This window comes from Coregonus clupeaformis, chromosome 30 (genome assembly GCF_020615455.1).
Source record: "Coregonus clupeaformis isolate EN_2021a chromosome 30, ASM2061545v1, whole genome shotgun sequence".
In the NCBI taxonomy this organism is placed as follows: domain Eukaryota; kingdom Metazoa; phylum Chordata; class Actinopteri; order Salmoniformes; family Salmonidae; genus Coregonus; species Coregonus clupeaformis.
This window is the reverse complement of record NC_059221.1, coordinates 6,503,614-6,530,312: the sequence shown is the minus strand read 5'-3', so window position 1 is coordinate 6,530,312 and position 26,699 is coordinate 6,503,614. Positions and strand designations below refer to the sequence as shown.

Below are 26,699 nucleotides of genomic sequence, written 5' to 3'. Positions count from 1 at the left end.
GAGAAAATATCCTTTCTATTTTATTCAGCTATGTTCAATTGTATTCTTCATGCTATAAAATAATATATAAAAAATAATGTCATGGAATTCTAAGCAAATCTTGTCTGCTAAATAAACTAGTGTAGCCAAAGCCATATGGCATAGCCAGATCAGGGGGCCTAACATAAGGACTCAGAGTATGCTATTCTGTTCTCCTGAAATAGACTATATTTTCTTCATATCATGCTTCTTAGACCGGTCTAAAATAAATAATGGATATATTGTGATGGTGTAGGCTATATTAAATGGATTTATTCAACTTTTTAAACTGTAGATGTTCCAAAGGTCTGTATCAGTGGCTTGTAGGCTATGCGTGGAAGCCAGGAGATGCTAAATGTGTTTATGTTAATTAATGGTCAATTACGGTGAAACCGGCAGTTACGCTTGACAAAATTACATGACCATCATAACCCTGTTATTATTAGGTTTTATTTACTGCAGTGTCTATTAATTGTCCAAACGCATGGCTGCTTTCCCACCCTATATTGCTATAAAATGTTCACAAATACCTTAGTATATTTAATTCCCAAACATTCTAAGAATTTATGAAAATGTGAAAATGACCATCTACAGTAAGCGCTCGCTTGTCGGAAAATGTTTTAAAAAGTGTCATATTCTTCCTGGGGGTGTATATGAACATATTTTAATAAGATTTCATGTTGCTAAAATGCTGTCAGTTCCACTTTAAGGCTTAAGCAGTGTTTATTATCTTCACAGACCCACAGTTTAGGGCCACAGGATTAATCTCCAGTAAACAATGTTGCTGTTAGACCGGCAGAGCACACATCTGAGTAGGAGTCACAGACACCCCCTCTCTCACATCTCTGACACTCATCCTAAAATTGAGTGCAGAACCTTTGATCTGAAGAGATAACTGGCTCTGCCAAGTAATATGGAGAGAAATCACAGCCAAACAGAGAGAGAAGAAGGAATACACGTATGTACTGTATCTGCACACAGTGCTATCTGGACCATCTTTTATTCTGTTTCCATAGTAACACACACTAAGGCGTCCGTCCCTTCTCGACTGATGTTTTCCACTTCGACCGCATCAATAGATAAACACGTGAGATTATGAAGCCATTTCATCTGACTGGTCTGTGGTCAGGCGATGCCGGAGCGGATACATCAGTGGCTTCCGGCTGTGAGTGTCTGCAGGACAACGATCAGTCTGTGATCCAAGGCCAAGAACCCAGGAAGACACACAGCCACATGTGAAACAGCATGAGGACCTTTGAACTGGGGTTGATAGGATACAATACACAGGCATTCCTCCATTCACTTTAGACAATAGTTTTCGAACAAATGTATAACGTTAGTTTATATAGAGTTATTTCTTACTGTTTGCAGATCCAAGGATGGAGATAGTGTCTGAGAAGTGTGTTTGAACAAAAATACGACTACAGAATGGGCACTAATGTATCTCTAATAGGAGGGCATAGAACCAACTGCAAAACTATCTGTCCTACTGTATAGTACTGTACTTAGTATGCAATTGTTGAGAAAGTATGTCTACAGCTCCCACATAGGGACTTCTAGAGTTAAGTGGGAAGATTTCACTCAAGTAGAGTCACGATTCCTCTCCTTTATCCAATGGAGGGCCACACAATGCAGGTAAGCTGAAAAACATTGATTCGGTCAGACAAAGCTCGGGTGTGTGTGATGGCCCTGTCAGAGGATGGTTGCCTAACAACATGGGTACTGTTGTTCAGGTTATGCAAATATCCCTACTTATCTCCAATGCTCTCAGGGATGTCAGCCTTTTCTTTCCTGAGTGTTCCAACCTGAGGCATTAGGATGAGTTAAAATCTGTTAAGACTGTCTGAGAACCCTTGCGTTTAAAAACACACAACATAAAACCATATAAAATAACATATGTAGATAAGGAATAGGTACAAGTACGATAATAAGTGTAAAAATGCAAGTTTTTTGTGCAAAATACAAGGTCAACGACAATAAGGTCAGCAAAGTTAACACACTTTAGATGCTTACGCCCATTCGCCATCCCCCTTCCACAACGCCCTAGCAAAACAATAGCCTATTGGAAGTTAACAGCATTCATCGCTACCAGCTGGCTACAACAAAACGGACGCTGTGGTCTGGCTAATCATCCTGAGCTAGGCCCATCTCCCGGCTATCTACCTCTCTGTCAACCGGACGGGACCACCTAGTGTTGACACGGCCCGGCCGATCCTACACGACTGGTCTGCCGACGAAATCGTCTGATGTGGTTACGACGTTAACCACGAAGATTCCATCCATCTGCTAGCCCTGGCCCGCTAGCACACGCTATCCGTGGCCTCTTACTCACAAGTGCTTCACCACCGGACCTTATGATAACTCAGCTATACAGCTGATATCTGCTGGACTGTTCCTTTTTACGGTACTACATCCTGTTTATGTTTAGCCTCAGCCCAAACATGGTTAGTTTATTGTTGTTTCGGTTATTTCTAATTGTACTATATCACTGTAGACCCCCAGCCTAGCTAAACCTGCCTTAGATAGCTCCTTTGTCCCTCCCCCATACACTCAGAGACCGACTCAATTGATGCCTCTAGAGATACTATCTCTTTCATTGTTACCCAACGCTTAGGTTTACCTCCACTTTACTCTATCCTTCCATATCCTTGTCTGTACATAATGCCTGAATCTTTTCTATAACACCCCGGAAATCTGCCCCCTTTATTCTATGTACCCAACGCACTAGAAGACCAGTTCTTAAAGCCTTTAGCCGTATCCTTATTCTAGTCCTCCTCTGTTCCTCTGGTGATGTAGAGGCTAACCCAGGCCCTGCAGCCCTCAGTATCACTCCTACTCCCCAGGCGCTATCATTTGATGACTTCTGTAATCGCAAAAGTCTTGGTTTCTTGCACATAAATATCAGAAGTCTACTTCCTAAGTTTGAGTTATTCACTGCGTTAGCACACTCTGCCAACCCTGTGTTCTAGCAGTGTCTGAATCCTGGCTCAGGAAGGCCACCAAAAATTCTGAAATTTCCATCCCCAACTATAACATTTTCCGTCTAGATAGAACTGCCAAAGGGGGTGGAGTTGCAATCTACTGTAGAGATAGCCTGCAGAGCTCCATCATACTATCCAGGTCTGTGCCCAAACAGTTTGAGCTTCTACTTCTAAAAATCAACCTTTCCAGAAATAAGTCTCTCACTGTTGCCGCTTGCTACAGACCCCCTCAGCCTCCCAGCTGTGCCCTGGACACCATATGTGAATTGATTGCCCCCCATTTATCCTCAGAGTTTGTACTGCTTGGTGACCTAAATTGGGATATGCTTAATACCCCAGCCATCCTACAATCCAAGCTAGATGCCCTCAACCTCACGCAAATTATCAACGAACCTACCAGGTACAACCCTAAATCCGTAAACATGGGTACCCTCATAGATATCATCCTGACTAACATACCCTCTAAATACACCTCAGCTGTCTTCAACCAGGATCTCAGCGATCACTGCCTTATTGCCTGCGTCCGTAACGGGTCCGCATGGTCAAACGACCACCCCTCATCACTGTCAAACGCTCCCCTAAAACACTTTAGCGAGGGAGGCCTTCCTAATTGACCTGGCCCAGGTATCCTGGATGGATATAGATCTCATTCCGTCAGTAGAGGATGCCTGGTTGTTCCTTAAAAGTAATTTCCTCTCAATCTTAAATAAACATGCCCCATTCAAAAAATACAGAACTAAGAACCGATATAGCCCCTGGTTCTCCTCAGACTTGACTGCCCTTGACCAGCACAAAAACATCCTGTGGCGTACAGCATTAGCATCAAATAGCCCCCGCGATATGCAACTTTTCAGGGAAGTTAGGAACCAATATACACAAGCAGTCAGGAAAGCAAAGGCTAACTTTTTCAAACAGAAATTTGCATCCTGTAGCACTAACTCCAAAAAGTTTTGGGACACTGTAAAGTCCATGGAGAATAAGAGCACTTCCTCCCAGCTGCCCACTGCACTGAGGCTAGGAAACACTATCACCACCGATAAATCTACAATAATTGAGAATTTCAACAAGCATTTTGCTACAGCTGGCCATGCTTTCCATCTGGCTACCACTAACCCCGGCCACCAACTCTGCACCCCTCTGCTGCAACTTGCCCATGCCCCCCCGCTTCTCCTTCACACAAATTCAGACGAGCTGATGTTTTGAAAGCGCTGCAAAATCTGGACCCCCTACAAATCAGCTGGGCTAGACAATCTGGACCCTTTCTTTCTAAAACTAGCCGCTAAAATTGTCGCAACACCTATTACTAGTCTGTTCAACCTCTCTTTCATAACGTCTGAGATCCCCCAGAGATTGGAAAGCTGCCGCGGTCATCCCCCTCTTCAAAGGGGGTGACACTCTAGATCCAAACTGCTACAGACCTATATCCATCCTGCCCCTGCCTTTCGAAAGTATTCGAAAGCCAAGTTAACAAACAGATCATCGACCATTTAATACCACCGTACCTTCTCCGCTATGCAATCCGGTTTCCGAGCTGGTCACGGGTGCACTTCAGCCAGCTCAAGGTCCTAAACGATATTATAACCGCGATTGATAATAGACAGTACTGTGCAGCCATCTTCATCGACCTGGCCAAGGCTTTCGACTCTGTCAACCACCGCATTCTTGTTGGCAGACTAAATAGCCTTGGTTTCTCAAATGACTGCCTCGCCTGGTTCACCAACTACTTCTCAGATAGAGTTCAGTGTGTCAAATCGGGAGGGCCTGTTGTCTGGACCTATGGCAGTCTCTATGGGGGTGCCACAGGGTTCAATTCTTGGGCCGACACTTTTCTCCGTGTATATCAATGATGTCGCTCTTGCTGCTGGTGACTCTCAGATCCACCTCTACGCAGACGACACCATTTTGTATACATCTGGCCCTTCATTGGACACTGTGTTAACAAACCTCCAAAACGAGCTTCAATGCCATACAACAATCCTTCAGTAGCCTTCAACTGCTCTTAAACACTAGTAAAACTAAATGCATGCTTTTCAATCGAACGCTGCTAGCACCCGCCCACCCGACTAGAATCACCACTCTCGACGGGTCTGACCTAGAGTATGTGGACAACTACAAATATCTAGGTGTCTGGTTAGACTGTAAACTCAACTTCCAGACTCACATAAAGAATCTCCAATCAAAAGTTAAATCTAGAATCGGCTTCCCTATTTCGCAACAAAGCCTCCCTTCACTCATGCTGCCAAACATGCCCTCGTAAAACTGACTATCCTACCGATCCTTGACTTGGCGATGTCATTTTACAAAATAGCCTCCAACACTCTACTCAGCAAATTGGATGTAGTCTATCACAGTGCCATCCGTTTTGTCTCCAAAGCCCCATACACTACCCACCACTGTGACCTGTACGCTCTTGTTGGCTGGTCCTCACTACATGTTCGTCGTCAAACCCACTGGCTCCAGGCCATCTATAAATCACTGCTAGGCAAATCCCCGCCTTATCTTAGCTCATTGGTCACCATAGCAGCACCCACCCCGTAGTCTGCGCTCCAGCAGGTATATCTCTCTGGTCATTCCCAAAGCCAACACCTCCTTTGGCGCCATTCCTTCCAGTTCTCTGCTGCCAATGACTGGAACGAATTGCAAAAATCTCTGAAGCTGGAGACTCTTATCTCCCTCAATAACTTTAAGCATCAGTTGTCAGAGCACCTTACCGATCACTGCACCTGTACACAGCCCATCTGAAATTAGCCCACCCAACTACCTCATCCCTATATTGTTATTTATTTTGCTCTTTTTGCACCCCAGTATCTCTATTTGCACATAATCTCTTGCACATCTAGCATTCCAGTGTTAATACTATTGTAATTATTCTGCACTATAGCCTATTTATTGCCTTACCTCCATAACTTGCTACATTTGCACACACTGTATATATATTTTCTGTTGTATTTCTGACTTTATGTTTTTTTACCCCATATGTAACTCTGTGTTGTTTTTATTGCACTACTTTGCTTTATCTTGGCCAGGTCGCGAGTTGTAAATGAGAACCTGTTCTCAACCTGGCTTACCTGGTTAAATAAAGGTGAAATAAAAATAAAAATAAATAAAACTGTTGCCCCTAGTGGCCGGTTTCCACGTCATCTCCCGACGTCCTCAGACATGGATGGACATCAAATACTGACTTGTATCATGGGTGACCTGCCTGGTGTGTGTGTGTGTGTGTGTGTGTGTGTATGCAATACCGTATGCTGCTCAACCTTTTTAAAATCAATCAGCACAGGTGAATCTCAGATACTGTACCATCGTGTACAGTCCTTACACATTTTATTGCAGCCAAGGACATTCTGAAAGGCTTTTCATTGGCATCTTTTTTTTGGAAACAATACTTTTGCCTGCATAGAAGGTCATTAACAAACCATATATCCAATGCCCCCAATGGATGAACAAAATCGGGTAATTAGCTTATTCATCATGATCCCTTTTCATCTAAAAACAGCTTAACTCAGATACTGGCTTTCATTCCCGCCTGATCACAGATATCTCTCTAAGGGACTCCCATTTGATACCAGCCAGATCTAGTTGCGTCAGCCCTCTCAACATGCAGCCAAATCAAACAGGACTGATTATTCAGAGATCAGACCTAATCAAACCAAACACTCTTAAGGGAACCAGATTGGTTTTCATTTTTTCATTTGTACATTTTAGTAATTTAGCAGACGCTCTTATCCAGAGCGACTTACAGTTAGTGAGTGCATACATTTTTCATACTGGCCCCCCGTGGGAATCGAACCCACAATCCTGGCATTGCAAACGCCATGCTCTACCAACTGATCAGAGAAGCCTCCTGATCTAGAATCAAGAACCATTTGGCCACTGGTTAAATGGCTTTACTCCTGTATTTGTATTTGTATTTATTATGGATCCCAAAGCAGCAGCTACTCATTCTGGGTTCCAGCAAAATGAAGGCAGTTATACAATTTAAAAAACATTACAATACATTCCAGTGGCAGTCAGTGCCATTTATGATGAGGGAGGATTCTTTTTTCTTTTTTTTATGAGCATGGCCTTATTTATATTACAGCATGTTGGATGACTGTCATTCATATTCCATTTACCCAGTTCAATGTAACATCGATAGGTTTAGGCTACTACATGATACTAAAATTTTCCCTATACCCATCATGAGGTTGCTACAACCTAGCCTATGAATGAAAGTTTACAACGTAGGTGCACACAGGTCGAGAGAAAAATGTGAGGTGACACCTCTCTCTTTCTCTCTCTCTCTCTCTCTCTCTAAACAAATAGGTACAGTATGACTAATTCCCCCCTGTAGCAGTAGGGTGATTAATCAGTCTACTAATGAGAAATGGGTCAATCAATGTTGCAGCAGAGATACAACAAAGGAAACGTGGGGAGATTGTTTGGGGATCAATCACGCAAAAAATTATAAAATTTCATATCAACATTAGAAAAGACTAGCATCTTAAATTACAGCACTCAAAACAATGAAATTAACCAAAAAAGGATGCTAGACGCTTATCCTTTTACATATTTCTAATGTGATGAGCATTTGATTAAACCTTTTTTTGGATTAAATCTCTACACTACAATTAGCAGAAGGCTTATATAATGAGGTAGAGAATTAGCCTATTCTTTGTTATAATCTAGCAACAATGTATCCATCCATATATTTTTTTATTTTGCTTGCATTTCTATAACGGAATAGAGCAATAAAGCACGTCAACAGTTCATTTCCTGCCAGACCACAACAATTCCCATTGCATTATTGTGTCTTAATTGGCAGTAGCAGGCGACTTTCAGCCCCACTGTATCCGTATAATGAAATGGTTGTCAATTTATTCCTTAAAAGATACACCGCCATCTTCAATCTGCCCAACAGACCAACCGCTCCCAGAAATAATATAATGTATCTCGGGCGACAATTGAATTTGTGTGACCCCAAAAAATTATTGCAAACAGCATATACCGAGTAGAAGGAGTCATTTTAAATTCCGGCTGAATACTATACACACAATGCATAGGCTATCCTGGGGGCTATTTATTATTAACTAGTGCCAAACTCTTGACCTGAGCGGTATAACTAACGACAAGGTATGCCCTTGGTACTAAAAGTTAAGGGACTGCAATCATGAAGGTGCTACTGGGAGCTAAAGCTAGAATGAGTTAGACGATAGGAGATTTTGAGAGAAGCTCTCTGTCATCTGTGATCTCAAAGTCAAGGAGATGAGAGGAATACATATAAGCCCATAGACTGTCAGAGACGAATGTACGGTGTCCATTTTAGGATATCCTCAGCCACCGGAAAGACCCTGGCTCACGTGCACCATCTCCTAATGGGAGCGAGTGTTTTCAAGACAGAAACTATATTCCAAAACCATCTACTCAAGGTAAACCAACATAAATGTTTTGGTCTAGTGAGCCTTACCCAGCAAAAACAAACATCCCCTTTCCATTACCAAATTAACACAAATCTCTCCACGGACCTAAAATTGTAAATTTTTCTGCATTTCCATGTTCGATGGTCATTAGTACAACGCCAGGTTGGAGATGGGCTGTGATAGGCCTTCGCCATGGCAGTGTGTTAGCGCTGCTAGTGATTGCCAATAGAGTGAGGGGTGGCTGCAGGGGCAGATGGGACCAGGTTTATGTATTATGCATGGGGTGACAAGAGACCTCAGCCAGCTGAGGCTCCAGTCTGAGAGGGAGAGTGGGACAGATTGACCCAGTGACACCCCGCCACCACAGGGGCTCTGGACGGGCCTCGCTGGCTCGGTGACCCTGGGCACAGCTCAAAATAAGCTAATATATGGGGAAGTCAGTCTATTGTGTTGAAATATTAACTGGAGTACTCCTCAGGATGGGCATTTAGAGATAATTGTTCAGGAGAAAGTCTTCAAAGCAATACCAGCAGACCAGGGCAGTAGCCAGGGTCTGAACATTTGTGAGGTCCGGACAATACATTTTTTAAAAGTTCAAGCTCATTTACTGCATTTTTTAATACAGTTTAAAAACTCCAAAATGCTTTTTTGGAGAACAGCAAAAACATTATCACATTGGTTTCTGTAGCTTCATTCACCTCAGTCGATCTAAACACATAGCCTATTAGCTATACAATTAGCCCCTACACATCAACTCAGCACCGGGATTGAAATCTATAATTTAATATATAATGAGGGATTTATTAGCAGTAAAAGTATTTTATTACCAAATGGTAACCAAATAAGTTTGCTTTACAGAACCATTTGTTTTTGCAGTTTTACAACATATTTCCTGCAATTCTTTACATTTTGCCATGGGGTGGGGATACATTTGTGCAGTTTTAAAGCATATTTTCTTGCAATTCTACATATTTTGCCATGACTTATGCCAGGTTAATATGATATCGGAGTGAGCATGACTAAGAAAATCAATGGGGGCCCTCTGGAGGTCAGGGCCCCTGGGCATGTGCCCTGCATGCCCGATCGGTAATTCGGCCATGATTACTACAAGTTTAGCTAGCTGGCAAGACTAACTAGAATAATTTACCAATCTAAAAATGTTTAACTGACATGGGCTAATTGAGTGACTGTCAGTGAGTGACATATAACAAGAGGAAAACTGTAGCAACCAAGCTTGGAAATTGCACCTTGTGTATTCTAATATTCTAACTCTCAACAGTAAGTTGAAATCCCGACTGAGTTCCCCCCAAAACAAAATATGTTGTATTATTTTTTTGTTTTTCATTACAGACATCCGGACCTCTGTGTCCTCACACGTAGCTACAGTCCTGCAGCAGACAGTTTGGAACTCACAACAAATACTGCATTTGATTCATTTAACACACCTCCAAAGAGTCTATTTATGTTATAGTAGCTATATTTTACACACTAGTACTATTACACTCAGGAGTGAAAGTTGATTTAATTTCTTCCCTGTATGTGTCCTCATACGTGTGCAAAGCGCTTGCGAGTGCCGGAATTTTTTTATGGGCCAAATCATAGAAATACATAGAATCCTCATTAATTCAATAGGATCTAGTCGTAAAGATTTGTCATTTCACTTCAAAGGGCTCCTTTACTAGGCTACCTGCGTACGTTGATCCACTCGCAACATATTTCCAGCATCCAAACAGTGTTGAATGAATGGAAAGAGACATCTGTTACAAAAAATACCCATTGTGGTGCTAAAATTTGAAGCAGTAGCCGCGGCACAATCAATCGGAAATGGACAGCTCATGGTGATGAAAATAGGAATAGGAGTAGGCATAATTCGGTAACACTTTACTTAACACTAAGCGTCATAACACCCATATATTTACATCTGTTGTGACATATATTGCGTTATTTTATGGCTGCTTATGACACCTACATAAGAGTGTCAAAATCCACATTTATTCAAATGCTGCACAAGGCTGGGATGGGCTACAGGACAATAGGCAATGCCAAGAAGTTTCCTTTCGTTTGAAAGTTTGTTTCTTAAGTCATTTTTTTCCATCATATTTTAAATAACTTGTAGTAAATACACTTTATGACACTCTCAGGAAGCATTATTACCATGATAATCATGTAAGCCAGATAGGCCTATCAGGTACATGCCCTTATGTCAGTCATCAATCAAAAAGAGGGTGTCTTGTCTTGCCCCTGAAATCTGCTCCTGTATTCATCACAGTCATCAGAAACAGAGCATTGGGGTAGGTGCATGTCTGCAATTACAATGATAATTGAATATGGTCAATTTCAGAAAATGTTATATAACATATACATACTTTTGACAAGTAGGCTATGGTGTAATGGAATGTTTGCCTTGTGTGGTAGGTTTGTTGGGTTTTGACAATCATATGTAGGTGTCATAACCAGCCATAACAGAACAACCGTGGTAAGTTTTGTGGGTTTTGACACTCTTATGTAGGTGTCATAACCAGCCGCAATATATGTCATAACAGGTCTAAATATATGTCATGACAATGTTATGACCATATTATGACAGTTTATGTCAGCTGTTATGACGCATTATGACATGGTTATGACCATGTCATAACGTATTATGACGCTGGGTGTCAAGTAAAGTGTTACCCATAAATCATTTCAACAGTCTTCATTTTATGAGGTAGGCCTACCTGTTTGACAGACAAAATTAGGCTATAAGCTGCTATATCCATAGATTTGTCGGTCAATTCCTCCACCCACCATGAACTCTTTAAATAGCCTAACGTGTTAGTGAAGGGCTGTTAAGTTAAAACGAAGACTCGAATTGAGGGGGTATGAGAGGGTATGCCATAGGTCTACCTTTTATTAAAGAAAATGGCAAAAAGCACAGGCCTACCCCTTGTTAGCTTAAGATTTTGAATCCAATTATATAGAGTGATATACAGTATAACAGCGCTTTGGTCCGCAATGCTTTATGCTAGAAATAAGCTGTAGTAAAATACCCAGGAAAGACGTGACTCCATGACATTCAGAGCTACAACCTACAGTATAGCCGAGGAGACAAAAAAATATATACTTTGCTTGGGAAGTAATCTAATTCTGTCACTATCAATTAATCAATTGATTAAATTATTCACTTTCTGTACAATAGAAGATGTTTAAAACCAGACAGCATTTAGGGTAACACTTGTGACCGTATCTCATTGTGTTAAGCCAAGGAAGAAGAGTAGCCAGCAGTTAAAGCTTACATTTTTCTGCGTCGGTAGGACTATCTGTCAAGGTCGGAAAGGTAGGCGTAACTTTTTGAAGTACCATGTCCATAGTTGCGGAAAGTAGTGCTGCTGAGGGTGTTTTTTTTTACTATTATTATATTTTTAAGTTGTTAATTCGACATGGTAGAATCTTTTTTGTGTCGGTAAAAGGAATTATGCGAGAAATGGTGGCCTTTCTGTGCAAATATTGATATACAGTGCCTTTGGAAAGTATTCAAACTCCTTGACTTTTTCACATTTTGTTACGTTACAGCCTTATTCTAAAATGGATTAAATAAAAACATCCTGTTTCCATTGATCATCCTTGAGATGTTTCTACAACTTGAGTTGTAGAAACGCTCCCCCATCCAACCTGACAGAGCTTGAGAGGATCTACAGAGAAGAATGGGAGAAACTCCCCAAATACAGGCGTGCCAAGTTTGTAGCGTCATACCCAAGAAGACTCGAGGCTATAATCGCTGCCAAAGGTGCTTCAACAAAGTACTGAGTAAAGGGTCTGAATACTTATGTAAATGTATATTTCTGTTTTAATTTTTTATAAATTAGCAAAAATTTATAAAAACCTGTTTCTGCTTTATCATTATGGAGTATTGTGTGTAGATTGTTGATGGAAAAAAAACAATTTAATCAATTTTATAAGGCTGTAACCTAACAAAATGTTGAAAAAAGTCAAGGGGTCCGGAATACTTTCCAAAGGCACTGTAATAACCCTCATATCGAAGTAAACTTGGATTCACATGATGATATGGTATGTGGTCCTCCCACTACAACTCAGGAAACCTTGCATTTTATTAGGCTACAGATGAAATAACTTATGATGAACTTCACAGGGTGGTGAAAGTGCAGGGTTATCTTGATGCTCCTTTCCAATAAATATCTAGGGTCTTATTTTAGTGACATGATGATCGATGCTTGAACAATCTCATCATGTAGACTAGCATACCCGCACTGTATCTGCGAGCTGTTGGCTAGAGCGCACGTGCCAAGTGATTTTTATCCACAACAAGTCAGTTTGGTGGAAACACACCACTGGTGGGAAAATGCACATATTTTCTTTATGTTTTTTTTAAATATATTTGCATGAAAATCTGTCACCAATTGGATGGAAAACTAGCTAATGACTGTGATATGTGGTTGTCCCACCTAGCTATCTTAAGATGAATGCACTAACTGTAAGGTGGTCTGGATAAGAGCGTCTCCTAAATGACTAAAATGTAAAATGTGTATTCGGTGATGTGAAACGCTCTGAACATCACTTATAGAAATATAAATGAACAGAGCTGGCACTATTTCCTATTCTAACTGACAGACAATCATATCTGTTCTAAACAATACATTTCTATCTGAACATTATGTAACATTACATGCTCCTGAACAGGCCCATGTTGTCTTTGCAATACTCACTCTCAGCTCCACTGTTTATTGCTTTTGCGTGCAGATTGACATAATGATTAGAGACTGTACTGTTATAATGGCTTCCAGGGATTTCAATTTGGTGTGATGTTTCACATTGGTCGGAAACATAAAATACAGTGGGGAAAAAAAGTATTTAGTCAGCCACCAATTGTGCAAGTTCTCCCACTTAAAAAGATGAGAGGCCTGTAATTTTCATCATAGGTACAAATTGAGAAGAAAAAAATCCAGAAAATCACATTGTAGGATTTTTAATGAATTTATTTGCAAATTATGGTGGAAAATAAGTATTTGGTCACCTACAACAAGCAAGATTTCTGGCTCTCACAGACCTGTAACTTCTTCTTTAAGAGGCTCCTCTGTCCTCCACTCGTTACCTGTATTAATGGCACCTGTTTGAACTTGTTATCAGTATAAAAGACACCTGTCCACAACCTCAAACAGTCACACTCCAAACTCCACTATGGCCAAGACCAAAGAGCTGTCAAAGGACACCAGAAACAAAATTGTAGACCTGCACCAGGCTGGGAAGACTGAATCTGCAATAGGTAAGCAGCTTGGTTTGAAGAAATCAACTGTGGGAGCAATTATTAGGAAATGGAAGACATACAAGACCACTGATAATCTCCCTCGATCTGGGGCTCCACGCAAGATCTCACCCCGTGGGGTCAAAATGATCACAAGAACGGTGAGCAAAAAATCCCAGAACCACACGGGGGACCTAGTGAATGACCTGCAGAGAGCTGGGACCAAAGTAACAAAGCCTACCATCAGTAACACACTACGCCGCCAGGGACTCAAATCCTGCAGTGCCAGACGTGTCCCCCTGCTTAAGCCAGTACATGTCCAGGCCCGTCTGAAGTTTGCTAGAGTGCATTTGGATGATCCAGAAGAGGATTGGGAGAATGTCATATGGTCAGATGAAACCAAAATAGAACTTTTTGGTAAAAACTCAACTCGTCGTGTTTGGAGGACAAAGAATGCTGAGTTGCATCCAAAGAACACCATACCTACCATGAAGCATGGGGGTGGAAACATCATGCTTTGGGGCTGTTTTTCTGCAAAGGGACCAGGACGACTGATCCGTGTAAAGGAAAGAATGAATGGGGCCATGTATCGTGAGATTTTGAGTGAAAACCTCCTTCCATCAGCAAGGGCATTGAAGATGAAACGTGGCTGGGTCTTTCAGCATGACAATGATCCCAAACACACCGCCCGGGCAATGAAGGAGTGGCTTCGTAAGAAGCATTTCAAGGTCCTGGAGTGGCCTAGCCAGTCTCCAGATCTCAACCCCATAGAAAATCTTTGGAGGGAGTTGAAAGTCCGTGTTGCCCAGCGACAGCCCCAAAACATCACTGCTCTAGAGGAGATCTGCATGGAGGAATGGGCCAAAATACCAGCAACAGTGTGTGAAAACCTTGTGAAGACTTACAGAAAACGTTTGACCTGTGTCATTGCCAACAAAGGGTATATAACAAAGTATTGAGAAACTTTTGTTATTGACCAAATACTTATTTTCCACCATAATTTGCAAATAAATTCATAAAAAATCCTACAATGTGATTTTCTGGATTTTTTTGCCTCATTTTGTCTGTCATAGTTGCCGTGTACCTATGATGAAAATTACAGGCCTCTCTCATCTTTTTAAGTGGGAGAACTTGCACAATTGGTGGCTGACTAAATACTTTTTTTCCCCACTGTATGTGTGAAACACACCTCATTGAACCTAGAAATGCCTCGGACATGACGAAAACAAACCCAGATTCCCCCAGGGTGAAATTCCCCTTTAACCAAGTGAACAATCTTTATTTCATTTTCTTGTTTCTTTGTGCTAAGGATGTCCAGTTGGTTGATATGAATAGTGTTGATGACTCTATTACAATCATGTTGGTAAGGTTGGCTTGAGTGAAATATAATGTTTTTTACGTTTTGGTATTGTAATACTTTCTGTAACTTGTCTCATCACATGCTGCTTGCATTTCAGTAGATACATTTTTTTATGACGTACACAATTATCAAAAAGTGAGGATAAATTAGGCTAAGATGCTGCAATATTAGTCAACAGCCACCTTAGTGCAGAAAACATTGCCTGGACACTGGATTTTGTGATGGGACCAAATAATATTGGAGAAATGGCCAAAGAGTAGCTAATACCGATGATCAAGGTAAGAATAGACATACAGTGGGGAGAACAAGTATTTGATACACTGCCGATTTTGCAGGTTTTCCTACATACAAAGCATGTAGAGGTCTGTAATATTTATCATAGGTACACTTCAACTGTGAAAGACGGAATCTAAAACAAAAATCCAGAAAATCACATTGTATGATTTTTAAGTAATTACTTTGCATTTTATTGCATGACATAAGTATTTGATCACCTACCAACCAGTAAGAATTCCATCTTTTTAAGTGGGAGAACTTGCACAATTGGTGGCTGACTAAGTAGTTTTTTTCCCCACTGTAATTATTGCTGTTCAACCTTGAGATGGGAAACTTTTAAGGTATGAACAATTTATAGCCCTTTATAGTTTAACACTGGGGTGTCTAACATACGGCATGTGAGGGGGTCCAATCCGGCCCGTGAGTGGTTGGAGTTTGTGTGTGTGCATGCGCGTTCATGAGTGTGTGCCTAGTCCTTTGTGGTGGCATGTGTCTGGCGTTACCTGATGATTAAAGCAGAGTGGAGGTCAGAGCGATGGGCAGCCTCCTTCATCAGTGTCTCCCTCCTGTGAGTGTCAATGTCACCCTTACACCCCCCAACTATCCCCCTCTCCTCCCCCCCACTTATCCCCCTCTCCTTCCCATCTTCCCATATTCCTTCTATACCTCATACCCCCTCTCCCTCTCCCCCACCCCCCCCTCTTGCTCGGCCAATGCAGTCACATTCAGACATGGAGAAGGAATGTGGAGAGGAGGACGGGGAGATGGGGAAGACCTCCCATCTCCTCCCAGCTTGATGGGAGGATGCACGCCAGATGGGCCTTTGGAAGAGCAGGAAAAGCAGGCTCTAGTCACTGATGTGATGTTTTCCCATGCTAGTGGCATTACAAATTGGTGCAGGACAGGTAGGTATGTTAGCAAGTGAGATGTAAAACAGAAAAATTGTATACAAGACAAAATGATCAAATCAAATCAAATTGTTTTTGTCACATACACGTGTTTAGCAGATGTTATAGCGGGTGTAGTGAAATGCTTGTGCTTCTAGCTCCGACAGTGCAGTAATATCTAACAAGTAATATCTAACAATTTCACAACATATACCTAATACACACAAAACTAGTAAGGAATGGAATTAAAGAAAATATACATATATGGACAAGCAATGACAGAGGGGCATGGACTAAGATACAGTAGAATATTATAGAATATAATGCAGTATATACAGTGGGGAAAAAAAGTATTTAGTCAGCCACCAATTGTGCATGTTCTCCCACTTAAAAAGATGAGAGGCCTGTAATTTATTCCTGTCTGCGCGATGAACTGAGAACCCCTCTGCCTGTACCGATTTCAACAGAATATCCCAAGAGAGCCATGTTTCCGTGAAACAAAGTATGCTACAGGCCTTGATGTCTCTCTGGAAAGAAATGCTTGCCCGGAGTTCGATCTTGTTAACCAAAGACTGAACATTAGCGAGTAGTATACTTGGAAGCGGTGGGTGGTGTGCGCGCTTCCTAAGTCGAACCAGCAGGCCGCTCCGAGTGCCTCTCCTCCGCCGCCGATGTTTTGGGTCAGCCGCTGGAATCAGTTCAGCTAATAATGTAAAAAATAATACATAAATAATACATAATACATAAAAAAACAAAATACTGCAAAGTTTCCTAAGAGCTAGTCGCGAGGCCGCCATCTTCGTCGGCGAAGGAACTACTACATACTAGTTGATTAAGATACTTTAAAGTATCAAAGTGCGAGGTGACATTTATTTTCAGTGCAGTTAAATATTTTTCTAGAAGCTCATGTGATGTACATAGATGAGCGTAATACCGCTTAATGACTTGACAAACGATACCTATACCTGAGGCCTCCATTGAAATCAAACCAAACACTACCTCAGTACCAAACACTTATAGATTTATTTGACAGGAACAACGCACATTACTCAACATTTCTGTAAATGTGACAGATTTAGCCAAAGGCGTTATTTTCATCTGTAGTCCCCAGGCAGGTAGTTAAAACATTTATGGAAATGTATCAACTAAATACACAGAAATCAGCTGTGGAATTGTTGGTAAAAGCAATCCCTAGCCAATTCAGTTGAACCTCAGCCATGGCCAAATAACGAGAGGGAGAGATAAAAAAAGAAAAGGATCAGAAGTAAGGGATGAAGGGCCCTTATGGCCGACACCGAATGAAAGAACCCAGAGCCAGGGTGGCATCTCTGGGAGAGAAATGACCACCTGTCTCAGTTGTGGCATGATGAGAGACAGAGAGAGAGGGGGTGGGGGGGGATAGAGAGACAAAAAGAGAAAGAGAGAGCTTCCGGTGTCAGCCAGCAGCCACTCAACACTCACCCCACGTCTTCTCTGGCATGTAAGTGGATTTTCTCCTGGCTTGGAACACGAGAGAGAGAGAGAGAGAGAGAGAGAGAGAGAGAGAGAGAGAGAGAGAGAGAGAGAGAGAGAGAGAGAGAGAGAGAGAGAGAGAGAGAGAGAGAGAGAGAGAGAGAGAGAGAGAGAGAGAGAGAGAGAGAGAGAGAGAGAGAGAGAGAGAGAGAGAGAGAGAGAGAGAGAGAGAGAGAGAGAGAGAGATGGGATGAGAAAGGAAGAGGTTGAAAGCAGAAGCATTCTCTTAGCGCTTTGGTGACCTGTTGCACATGTAGTGCTTACATACTGTAGGGGTTGGCTTGTCTTGACATGTCCATTCACAGAGGGGGTGAGGGGAAGGAGAGAAGGAAAAGAGGCCCATGATTGGGGCATGCTGGAATGATGTGGTGTGGTATGGTTCAGTATGGTATGGTCAGCTAGGAGTATTGTAGTACTCGAGACATGTTTGCGCAGTGGCAAACCTATAGACCTTCAGTGTTTGACAGGTTTGTGATTCTGAAAGGACAGCAACCGTAATACCAGCGCACTCATGTAGGAGAGTCCACTTTTTGTAAAACCCAAAGGGCCAGTGGTGTAGTGGAGGGTATACGCAGGTATAAACCGTATACCCACTTTATTTTCAGTGGGCATTGCTTATACTCACTTCTTAATCCCTACTGTTGCATATCAAAGTAGTGTAGTGGAGGTATACGACTTATCAATTATGTAGGACAATAGAGAAATCATGCACAAAGTAGCCTACACAATCACAAAGCACGTGAAATCAGTGGCGATTTTAACATGTAAATCTTGGTGGGGCATTTTTTTTTTTTTTTTTACAAATTCAGATCCATGCCAGCAAAGCCACAACACAACACTAAACAATACATTAATTGCACTCTAACAGTCACCACAAACTGTTAGGGCCTACATAAAGCAGTCCCAACACCTAACCACTGCTACACCTGGCTATCAGCGGAGCCTTGTCTGGCAGCGAAACAGTTCATTCAGCCTCATTTACTGCCTTTAAAAAAAACAAAGCTGATATGTCTGACTTGCTTAAACAAATGTGGCTTCTACTGACAATTGAGATGTACAAACTATGGCAAAAGGGGACGACGAGCGGATAAGAGGCAATCCATAATTTAGATTAATACATTAATGAGCGAGCTACGAAGGACGTAGTCAATATAACTATTTGTTCAGCACTTTTGAAATGTACAGTGACAGAATTCAGAACATGGGCCGTTCTTACAGTATTCTCCCTGTACACCAAGTCAGAACCGTAGGGTAGATAAAGGGGGCATATAAGCAGACAATGAAAGCTCTTACAATATTCGATGATTACCTTTCTCTAAAACAGGCTATAGGCTACATGTGCACCACCAAATCAGAACAGTGGACTAAATGAGAGGAAAAGGGACCAAATTATTAAGGTGAGGCACATAGGCTACTAACAGTTTACTACACAACATATACTTCATATTACTTTCTTAGCTACAGTATACATATCTCCCTGGCATATTACATCATTTATGCTGTTCTCACTTTAACAGGAAGGTGGCGCGGCAGTCCTTCGTGGACAACTTTTGTCATAAAACTTTATCTGGATTTATGGTGCTTTCAAGACAACTGGGAACTCTGAAAAAACAAGGAAGAGTCATGATGTCAGTGATCTTCAGGTCGGAGCTCTAGAAAGAGGCCTGAGTTCCCAACTTGCAATTCCAAGTTGGATGACCATTCAAAAGTTATTTTCCCAGTCGCAGCTAATTTTTTTCAGGGTTCCCAGTTGTCTAATACTCGCTGAAGTCTGAGATTTCCCAGTTCCGAGTTTCCAGCGCGTTGTTTTATGCGCGGCAGAAGTCATGCTGGATTGACAGCATGACTAATGTTGAACGTTTATCCTTTTAAGCTTGGAAAAGAGACCCTTAAACCCAGACTTGGACAACACACCCACTCCACCAAATAGCAGGCTAGTGATTGCTTTGCAATGCTTGCAGTTATCCACTGATTCCTTCCAAACCACTCATTGTTGAATTTGCGATTTCCAACTTGTTGTGTAATGTTTATGTCCAATGCACCGATACGTTTGATCTATAATTTCTCTTTATTAATCCTTTTCAAGGATTGAAAAGGATTTGCCAGTAGATTCTCGACTTGATTCATGATGATGACTGCTAGCTTACTAGCTAAGATTTTGAAAGTATAATGTTTACATGACAAGTCCAATCAAAGCTACTGTAGATATAACGTGATTTGACATTTTATCTGTGGCCAATGACCTTGAGCCTTCTTGGATGGGCACTTCTAATGTAACTCTAGGGCAGCACCCAAGATCTTGTGATGACGTAGTGTCCCCATGAGTGACAGAACACTGAACCAATCACGGAGAACATTACCAACCCCTTCGCTCCGTATTTTCCGCTGGCTGCCCCACCACCACAGAAGCACTGAGCTAGGCTGAAACACCTGCATTTTGGAGCTGCCTTACTCAAGAAAACTGAAAAGAGACCATGTTTGTATACGGCTTTATTAACTCAATGTTTTTTTTTGTTGTTTTTTTTACATTATTTGCAAACGGATATGTGACACGTATGAATGCCAAAATAACATGCAAAATATGCAAAATATTTTTATCTCTTCAGTGTTAACCCTTCCTTTCAAACACAAACTTAAGAGAATAAATCAGAACATCACTGAAAATAAAAATAAGTTTATCATTATTTTTATATTATTATAATCCTTATTTTATAAATCCTTAGCCCTTATCTGAAGGCGTAGAAGACCCATTGTTCTCCACTGTGTTTGGGTTAGTAATGGTAATTTGTAGAGTAGCTCTATTTTCCCTCAGCATGGATTTTTTTCACTATTCTGAATGTCTAAAGAATCCATATGTTGTGCTGAAATATGAACACAGAAATACTGGACATTTTAAGATCTTATTATGGTGGTGATTTGACAAAATTACAATTATGTCCTTGAATTGGACTTGCATTTTTCTGGTTTCGGTCTTGACTCGGTCTCGGACCCCTTGTCCCCCTCCCAGTCTCAGTCTTGTCTCGCCCCCCAAGAAATCGGGCCTGGCATTTCTAACACACTGGCCCATTTTAATCCGTGATGCCCCCACACATTTCTTCCTTAAGGGCCACCATTATTAGCCAGATAATGATAATTTTGCACAACAAACCTAAGTTAGACAGGCCCACTAGGCAAAGAAGGCAGCCCCTGCTCGTAGTTACCTATGACATTACCCCTATAGGGCATGGTCAAATTCTGATCATATCAGTCATTCCACCTATCCCTCATTTTGAATGGGAGGACGTGATGACTGAAAACATAAATTCGCTCTCACAGGCAATCAGCCTCCTGACATCACAGCTTCACTTCAGCATCCTCCCTTCCCTTGCTGGGCACCGTGAGCTCATCTCATCCCTGTTTCTCATCTCCTCCTCATCTTCCTGTTCTTCCATCTCCTCTACCTCCTTCTCATCTCACCCCTGTCTGTCATATGCCCCTCCTTCTCATCTCACCCTTCTCTCATGAGTAAGATCTCCTCCTCTTCCCCTTCCTTCTCTTCCTCCTCCTCAACCATGTCTCTCATCTCCTACTCCTCCTCCTCTCATCTGAACGACAGTCTCTTCAAGGTCACAGGAAATGATGTGCAGGAATGACTGACAGAGAGAGAGAGAGTGCAGGACAGAGAGTGGCGATAACGTCTTTATCTGAAGGTGCCCGTTAAGGTGGGTGACGAAGTAAATGTGTTTGGGCAAATTCATTACATAACTAACAAAGCCGCTGTGCTGGCAATCGGCAAACCTTAATCGCCGGCCCCCCAAATTCTCACAGTCGTATTTTTCCCTTCCTTCCCCTGAATGATTGATGCTGGGCAAAATCATTTAAAAAAGACATCATGGCCAATGTTGGATAATAATCATTGGAGGAGTAGGAAGATGATTCGGCATCAGGCCAGGGAGAATAGAGAGAGAGCGCAATAAGCATAGTTGCTAATGCTTTCATCCATTCTTCCATCCATCCATTCAGTCAGTCAAATACATGTTAGTCATTTAGAAGACACTCTTATCCAGAGCAATTTACAGGAGCAATTAGGGTTAAGTGCCTTGTTCAAGGGAACATTGATTTTTCACCTAGTCAGCTCAGGGATTCAAACCAGTGACCTTTCGGTTACTGGCCCAACACTCTTAACCTCTAGGCAATCTGCCTCCCTAAATAACATTTGAATGCCCAAATGATCTCGTAAATGATAAGAGAGATCCATCTTAGCATTGTGAGCTGTGAGCTATGATGATGGGCAATACAAATTGACGACACACACACACTGACGGAGGAAATTAATCTTGTCCTCGTGCCTGTACAGTTTACCATCCCATCAATATTTACAATTCACCTGAAGCACATATTAAGGCCACTCGGCAACAATTTACACGGGTGCAGGACGAAGCGTGATTGAAAATAATGATTGCTCTGATTTCCATTAAGAGGTATGGTTGGTAAACGTGTGTAGCTAAAGACCCTCTTGAAGTATGAGTGTGCAGATGCGATGCACGTGTCAATGCAAAATATACAGTGTATTCGGAAAGTATTGAGAGAGACCCCTTCACTTTTTCCACATTTTGTTACGTTACAGCCTTATTCTAAAATGGATTAAATCGTTGTTTTTTCTCATCAATCCACACACACAATACCCCATAATGACAAGCGAAAACAGGTTTTTAGAAATGTTTGCAAGTTTATATAAAAAAACTACAACTGACATATCACATTTACATAAGTATTCAGACCCTTTGCTATGAGAATCGAAATTGAGCTCAGGTGCATCCTGTTTCTATTAATCATCCTTAAGATGTTTCTACAACTTGATTGGAGTCCACCTGTGGTAAATTCAATTAATTGGACATGATTTGGAAAGGCACACACCTGTCTATATAAAGGTCCCACAGTTGACAGTTCAGAGCAAAAACCAAGCCATGAGGTCGAAGGAATTGTCCGTAGAGCTCAGAGACAGGATTGTGTCGAGGCACAGATCGTGTCTGAATACTTTCCGAATGCACTGTATGACAAGGCAGGTTGCTTGGAGAGTGTGTCTGAATTCCGCCTGAATCAGCGTTTCTCTATAGTGAATCTATAGTGAACCCTACAGTCTCTATTGTGCCCTTTGACCTTCTTTGATAAGTATTAGGTGTGTGTGTGTGTGTGTGCATAAATTCATATTGTACCTGAGCATCCATGAGCAGGTGTCTCATCAGGGCCATGGATGCGCGCAGGGTCTCCCTCTCGCTGGGCAGAAAGGCACAGTCCTCCTCCGCCAACGCCTTGGGCCCGTTCACCATGAAGTGGGCGATCTGGTCATTTAGAAGGTTCAGAGATTGCACCGCTGTAGGAGGGCACACACATACACACACAAATGACCTTGTCAAGAACGGGCTGACTTGGTCAAGAACTGGATGGATGGTTAGCATGTAGTAGGCCTAGCTACATAGTATATGATTGCTGGGACTCCATTTCTTGGTGTTTCTAGATGGCATGACTAATCATTATGTGTGTTGTCTGTGGAATAGCAATGAACCTGACAAACTACTAAAGCACCAAAGCTTGTTATGTTGCACATTCAAATAATAAGTGCAAATTTACTCCCAGCTTTTTCAGGAACATGGATGAAATATGTATTCTGTTATAAACACCCAACATGGGGTGGTTCTTGTAGATTAGCCTACATGAGGGAGACATTGAGTGCATTTCTGTTGATGGGCAAAGAGGCATTTTGTCTATGAAAATAATATTTATTAAAGCTAAATTTTGTTTTACTCAAATCAAAGCTATTGAAGGAAACTAAAAACGCAGCCACTGGCCAACATGAGGATAATTCATCATCATGTGTCATCATCATATGTTTAATATGTCTATGTAGAGGGGATATGTTAATTTGGGTATAATGAGTTTATGCCAGTTTTTGGTTACGAGTAACCATAATTAATTTTATGCTCCATAGGGAGGGGCCATTTGTATGAAGGTACCTGTTTTTAAGATGCGCTTCAGTTCTGTTCTGGCTTATGTATGTGAGCTGTTGGGAGGCTGTCACTAGCCTGATATACCCCAACCGGCTATACAATTGGTTTGACAGGGTAGGCCTGATTGAAGCTCAGGTTTTGATAGAATTTGAGAATCTGTATATTTTTTCGTCTTTCACCTGTAGCACCTTTTCACTGTGATTAAACTGGACACTATTTTGCACCTGATACTGCTGCCTCCTGCTACTTACTGTGCAAGTACAATGGAAAAAGCTCTAGGTACATTAACATAATATATATAATGACATTGATAGTGATATCTAACATGATCCTTTCCTACAGTAACATCCAAAGTGTTTGTAAATGAAACCATAGTTACAGAACAAGACCCCTAGAGATTGCCAAAATATTTGTTCTTCCTCCTCGTTCAGGGTAGAGGTAGGTGGACTCTTTCCGTCTAGGAACAACACAGCGTTCACAGTGGAAGAACACCGTTTCCTAACTGTCACGCTGTCAATGACTTCTCCCTTTCTGGTCCAGAATTTTCCATGTGTCCGTCTGAGGCCCATCCTGTTTTTGTTTCCCTGCTCTAGCCCTGTGTGTCCCTGGCACCCTCTCCTTTAGCTTCCCTCCAGCTAATCTTTTACATTAGCAGTCAGAAAGACTAGAGTGTGGGCGAAAGAGAGAGTGAGTGAGTGTCTGTCTGTGTGTAGTTTCTATGAGAGTGTTTGTGTGTGGGAGAGAGAGTGTGTCCGAACAACAACAGTACTTCCTCAACCCCCTTCCATTTACCATTAATCCTTCCTTAGTCTGTGAAAGGTCACCACTCGCCACAACTTTTCTGCTGGCTGCCCACATGGTGGAAATCTTTGATAACAGAACAATTATTAAATATAAAAAGCTATTTGCTTATTCTCATGCCTGGAGACTCTTATCTCCCTCACTAACTTTAAGCGTCAGTTGTCAGAGCAGCTTACCAATCACTGCACCTGTACACAGCCATTCTGAAATTAGCCCACCCAACTACCTCATCCCCATATTGTTATTTATTTTGCTAATTTGTACCCCAGTATCTCTATTTGCACATAATCTTTTGCACATCTATCATTCCGGTGTTAATTACGAAATTGTAACTATTTTTGCACATTTATTGCCTTACCTCCATAACTTACTACATTCACACACACTGTATATATATTTTCTGTTGTGTTTTTGACTTTGTTTGTTTACCCCATATGTAACTCTGTGTTGTTGTTTTTATCGCACTGCTTTGCTTTATCTTGGCCAGGTCGCAGTTGTAAATGAGAACTTGTTCTCAACTGGCTTACCTGGTTAAATAAAGGTGAAATAAAAATAAATAAAAAAACTGCTACACTGCCTGACCCACACAATATTCATTATACAGTACCGTTCAAAAGTTTGGACACACCTACTCATTCAAGGGTTTTTCTATATTTTTACTATTTTCTACATTGTAGAATAATAGTGAAGACATCAAAACTATGACATAACATATATGGACTCATGTAGTAAACAAAAAAGTATTAAACAAATCAACATATATTTTATATTTGAGATTCTTCAAATAGCCACCCTTTGCCTTGATGACAGCTTTGCACACTCTTGGCATTCTCTCAACCAGCTTCACCTGGAATGCTGTTCCAACAGTCTTGAAGGAGTTCCCACATATGCTGAGCACTTGTTGGCTGCTTTTCCTTCACTCTGCCGTCCGACTCATCCCAAACCATCTCAATTGGGTTGAGGTCGGGTGATTGTGGAGGCCAGGTCATCTGATGCAGCACTCCATCACTCTCCTTCTTGGTAAAATAGCCCTTACACAGCCTGGAGGTGTGTTTTGTCATTGTCCTGTTGAAAAACAAATGATAGTTCCACTAAGCCCAAACCAGATGGGATGGCGTATCGCTGCAGAATGCTGTGGTAGCCATGCTGGTTAAGTGTGCCTTGAATTCTAAATAAATCACAGACAGTGTCACCAGCAAAGCACCCCCACACCATCACACCTCCTCCTCCATGCTTTACGGTGGGAACTACACATGCGTAGATCATCCATTCACCCACACCGCGTCTCACAAAGACACGACGGTTGGAACCAAAAATCTCAAATTTGGACTCCAGACCAAAGGACACATTTCCACCGGTCTAATGTCCATTGCTCGTGTTTATTGGCCCAAGCAGGTCTCTTCTTCTTATTGGTGTCCTTTAGTAGTGGTTTCTTTGCAGCAATTTGACCATGAAGGCCTGATTTACACAGTCCTCTCTGAACAGTTGACTGGTAACTCTAATGAACTTATCCTCTGCAGCAGAGGTAATTCTGGGTCTTGCATTCCTGTGGCAGTCCTCATGAGAGCCAGTTTCATCATAGAGCTTGATGGTTTTTGCGACTTGTTCTTCAAGAAACTTTAAAAGTTCTTGAAATTTTCCATATTGACTGACCTTCATGTCTTAAAGTAAAGATGGACTGTCGTTTCTCTTTGCTTATTTGAGCTGTTCTTGCCATAATATGGACTTGGTGTTTTACCAAATAGGGCTATCTTCTGTATACCCCCCTACCTTGTCACAACACAACTGATTGGCCCAAATGCCTTAAGAAGGAAAGAAATTCCACAAATTAACTTTTAAGAAGGCACACCTGTTAATTGAAATGCATTCCAGGTGACTACCTCATGAAGCTGGTTGAGAGAATGCCAAGAGTGTGAAAAGCTGTTATCAAGGCAAAGGGTGGCTATTTGAAGAATCTGAAATATAAAATATAATTTGATTTGTTTAACACTTTTTTGGTTGCTACATTATTCCATGTGTTATTTCATAGTTTTGATGTTTTCACTATTATTCTACAATGTAGAAAATAGTAAAAATAAAGAAAAACCTTGAATGAGTAGGTGTGTCCAAACTTTTGACTGGTAGTGTATATCGATTTATTTGTTGGAACTTTATTCAGCTGGGTAGGTCAACATATGTCAAGAGTTCTCTTTTTCAATAACGAGTCATGGACTGTCATCATTCAGAGTTGAGCAGTAAT

The 26,699-nt window shown here is 41.5% G+C and overlaps 1 protein-coding gene across 1 annotated transcript in view; it reads right to left on the bottom strand.

Moving 5' to 3' along the window:
- LOC121545959 (kazrin-like) overlaps positions 1–23,017 on the bottom strand; it is a 367,424-nt gene extending 344,407 nt beyond the window's left edge. Inside the window, exon 1 of the mRNA XM_041856909.2 lies at positions 22,868–23,017. Coding sequence (XP_041712843.2) covers positions 22,868–22,981 — 114 coding nt within the window. The 5' untranslated portion in view covers positions 22,982–23,017. The remainder of the gene's footprint in view (positions 1–22,867) is intronic.
- Positions 23,018–26,699: the final 3,682 nt, after the last annotated feature.